This window comes from Amphimedon queenslandica, unplaced genomic scaffold (genome assembly GCF_000090795.2).
Source record: "Amphimedon queenslandica unplaced genomic scaffold, v1.1 AMPQUscaffold_12606, whole genome shotgun sequence".
Taxonomy (NCBI): domain Eukaryota; kingdom Metazoa; phylum Porifera; class Demospongiae; order Haplosclerida; family Niphatidae; genus Amphimedon; species Amphimedon queenslandica.
In genome coordinates this window covers 20,520-24,736 of record NW_003547158.1, presented here as the reverse complement: position 1 = coordinate 24,736, position 4,217 = coordinate 20,520, and the positions used below count along the sequence as shown (strand labels likewise).

General features: G+C 32.2%; 1 protein-coding gene across 1 annotated transcript in view; it reads left to right on the top strand.

Annotated features, from left to right (window-relative positions):
* Positions 1 to 4,197, top strand: part of LOC100639799 (midasin-like) — a 6,245-nt gene extending 2,048 nt beyond the window's left edge. Inside the window, exons 9-18 of the mRNA XM_020003573.1 lie at positions 605 to 799; positions 894 to 987; positions 1,165 to 1,346; positions 1,403 to 1,518; positions 1,601 to 1,673; positions 2,586 to 2,848; positions 2,961 to 3,065; positions 3,143 to 3,428; positions 3,628 to 3,816; positions 4,036 to 4,197. Of these exons, the coding sequence (XP_019859132.1) occupies positions 605 to 799; positions 894 to 987; positions 1,165 to 1,346; positions 1,403 to 1,518; positions 1,601 to 1,673; positions 2,586 to 2,848; positions 2,961 to 3,065; positions 3,143 to 3,428; positions 3,628 to 3,816; positions 4,036 to 4,197 (1,665 nt within the window). The remainder of the gene's footprint in view (positions 1 to 604; positions 800 to 893; positions 988 to 1,164; positions 1,347 to 1,402; positions 1,519 to 1,600; positions 1,674 to 2,585; positions 2,849 to 2,960; positions 3,066 to 3,142; positions 3,429 to 3,627; positions 3,817 to 4,035) is intronic.
* The last annotated feature ends 20 nt before the right edge of the window (positions 4,198 to 4,217 follow it).

The window sequence follows — 4,217 nt, the reverse complement described above, 5'->3', positions numbered from 1 at the left end:
ATGTTCATGGTTAATGGGTAGAAAATTGAGGCACATTGCAGCTCAAAAAATTTTAGATGCTCACATTATTTTTAAAATTAGTAATAATTTTAATGCCACTCTGGATGTTTCCTCCTCCTCCTTCCTTTTCCTTTACAAAGGAATGAAGGAATGCTCCTCAATGCAAAGGATACAGCCTTGGTATAATACCAAGGACAGATCCAATGGCAGCTTCACGCTCAGAGGAGGAAACTCCATCTCTTCATCGTGGCTAGGTGTTGTTGCTAGAGTGTTTTCTAGCAGTGGGACATGTACTACAGAAATAATCCTAGTGAGTACAGCCTTGATTGGCTGGAGGCTTTCTGTGTGTTTTTATACTCACATATCTACTTGAGGCAATCGTGGGTTGGAGCTATTACTATTTAGCAACTGTTCACAGCTTTCTTTTGAAGTTATCTTGGCATAAAATAGCATAATTTTATTTCCATATTTTTTAATGAGGAATTATAAAATTTTATCCTTGCTAACTATGGACACCTGCTTTTGTCAGGATTGTCTCTTCCTTTAAAACTTAATTGAGTTTGCTAAAGTAATAGGCAATGTAATACTAATCCTTTTTTTTTAGTTTAATTTTGCTCTAAGATTAAGTGAAGGAGACTCCTCACTGAGTGGCACTGATGCTTACAATAGGCTGAGGCAGTTATTGAACAGATATAAGAGGAACCAGTTACTCTTACAATGGACTGAACAGTTGGATGAGTTCACTGGGTCTGTCATTAGCGACTATCACTCACTACAATCCAATGACATTCCTTCAAAAGTAAAGTGTGACACATATTAGCAATACATTTGTATTGAGCCACTTCTGTAAAATAGTAACTAGTTTTAATATGTACTTTGTTCCTTTTTTGTAGTTGAGTAAGGAAGAGAGAGAGGCAGCTATTAAGCTTCTACTTATGAAAAGGAAAAGAGCATTCACTGATCTTTTTAAGACCTTGAAGTCAATGGGTGAGATTAATAGTGTTTTTAAATTAACTAAAACTCAAGATACATGTACCTGTATTTTTGCCAGTCATTATTATTTTACTGCAATAAATATTTATATATGTGTATGTACATGTGTGAATAATATTTGTTTTCTAATCATACATTACAGCTCTTTATAATGCTTATTTATGTTCATAGGTTTGTCTTATAGAAAAGGTGAAGAATTGTCAGATCAAAACCTTCAGCTCCTATCCCTCACTTCTCCATCTCTTATTAAAGAAGCACTTGACACTACACTCATTAATGATTGCAACTTGTATTTCTTTCGTTGTGTATTAAGATCTGCCGCACTCAATTCTGCATTAGCAACACCATCAAAAGTCAGTGAGCCACACATTATTTTATTATTATTAGTCAATTGTGATTCATGTAATAGGAATTGAGTGTGATACATGTATTGTGGATTAGAGGCTACTGTGTTCAGTTAATGGATGCATTGTGTGTGCAAAGAGAAACGCTATATAAAGGACAAAAAGAACTCCTTTTATTCAAGTAATTAGTAAATAAATAAATACTGTCACTTCTGCTTGATTTCTCTATTTGTTTTTTTTTATTATTTTTTTAAATTTTATAGTCATTTATTAGAAAGGTTAAGAGTTTCTTCAGATTGTGTAGCTGTTTCACTTACTGAGTATAAGAAATGGCTGGTAAGTTTTATTGTTCATGTATGTATATAAGAATAATTATGTAATATAATTTGCCATTTTTTCAAAAATAACATGGGCTATATACATGTATAATTCAGGGTAAATTTAAGATTTTGGCATATTCTTAAAAATGACCATAACTTGAAAAATTTAAGTCAGAATCAGCTCAAACTTTCTACATAGCATAAGGACATCAATATGTATCAGAAAATATAATAAAAATTGGGGGTCATTTTTTAGCCATTTTTCAGAAAAAATCATGGACTATAGTACAGGGTAATTTTCAGATTTTGGCATATTCTTAAAAATGGCCATAACTTGAACAATTTAAGTCAGAATCAGCTCAAACTTGCTACATAGCATAAGGACATCAATATGTATTAGAAAATGTAATAAAAATTGGTAGTCATTTTTTAGCCATTTTTTAGAAAAAAGCATGGGCTATAGTACAGGGTAACTTTCAGATTTTGGCATATTCTTAAAAATGGCCATAACTTGAAAAATTTAAATCGGAATCAGCTCAAATTTTCTACACAGTATAAGGACATCAATATGTATTAGAAAATGTAATAAAAATTGGGGGTGATTTTTTTAGCCATTTTTTAGGAAAAAGCATGGGCTATAGTACAGGGTAATTTTCAGATTTTGGCATATTCTTACAAATGGCCATAACTTGAACAATTTAAGTCGGAATCAGCTCAAACTTTCTACACAGCATAAGGACATCAATATGTATTAGAAAATGTAATAAAAATTGAGGGTCATTTTTTAGCCATTTTTCAGAAAAAAGCATGGACTATAGTACAGAATTTTGGCATAATTTTTAACCATAATACTTATGCTATGTACTAAAGTTCTTACATCTCAATGTTTGCATTTTAATGTTATCTTATGTTTAATTATTTCCAATAGATTTGTCTTTGTGATTGCTTGCAACAATGCGTTGAAGGAATCAGTGCCTGTCAAGAGATATCTGAGATGATTCCAGACGCCATTGATGTCTCTCTTACTCCTCTACCTCCCTCATCCCTCCCTCCTCTATTGACTGAGCCTATTATTATGAAGAAAGAAGGAGAGAAGCTCTCGGAATGGAGCAAAGTGTTAAAGGATAAGCTCCAAACTGCAATTGAGTACACTAAGAGTATGAAGAGAAATGGGTTTTATTTTATCACAAGGTTAGTTTTAAAATTATTAAGTACATTATCATGGGTGTGGCTGGTTAAGCTGATCAACAAGCATGGTCTTGGGTAAAGATTTTTGATAATTTATTTTAATTTTTCTATCTAGAAATGAGCTCTTATTCCTCACTAATGGATACACACTACTGCAAGAGTTTGTAGCAGACCCAGTCAACCAGTACTTGAATGCTACACTAGGAAAACATAATGACAGGTAAACCTTTAAATGTACATGTAATGAATGGTAATTAACATTAAGATGATTGAGCGATTATCTATTTTATTTTTTAGCTTTGATTCTTTGTGTTTTATGAAACGCCTACAAAGCAAAGTTTCACTGAAATGCCAGGAATTTAGTACTTGGACTGCTGACGTTGTAGGATCGACCAATCAGATTGCTCCAGTCACATGTGATTACGAGTCAATGCTCAAGCCTTTATTGCTTGGTGTTCAGCATGTGATGGAAAAAGAGAAAGTTATGAAGGGAAAAAGTGAAGAGGATGAGGATGGGCTTCCTGTTTATAAACTCCTTTGTGATTTCTCCTCAAGTAATTTAAAAGAAATCAACACCAATGAAGTTAGTACTGTAATTTGTTACACATAATAATACATGTACATGTAGTCATGTTTAATCTCCATTTTAAAATCATGTTTTTCTCTTTTTAATTCAAATGAACTCTGCATCATCATTATTATTATTATTACACATATCAATTATATTAATACTGAGTATACATAATATTATTAAGGACATGTTTTCTTATATCAATTTTCAGGTTATAAACTGTTTGATTACAATACTTGAAAGTGGTTCTGCTCCATGCAGTAGTGAAGTTTTAATTCCATTTATGGAGAAGTATCACTCCTTACTTGAAAGAGTTTGTTATGAACATGCATTGGTACACAGGATTCTATCAAAGATGACCTCTTGTCTATTGGAGATATACACCAATGTACTAATAAAGGTACTATTTGTGATAGTGTGAGATTACATGTAGAGTTGATTATTGTTTATACATCAAAAGTTTTAGAAACTACAACATTAGTGGCCTATGTAGACATAGTTTATCAATCAATCTTGAATGTAAAAATATTTAATTTTCAATGTTTATGTTAATAGTATAATACCTTTTTTATTGCTAATTTTTAATTGTTAGTATTTATCATTAAATTGTGTTTTGCAGGGTTTTTGTGTGCCCCCTGAACTAATGGAGGATACTAAAGGAGGAGAAGAATTCGTCGATCAAGAAGCTGGTGGTTTTGATGAAGGAGAAGGAGCTAATGATGTCAGTGAGAATATTGACAAGAATAATCTGGTAAGTGAACAGTGTTGCTATCAAAAGTAGATAGCATAACAGTACCATCT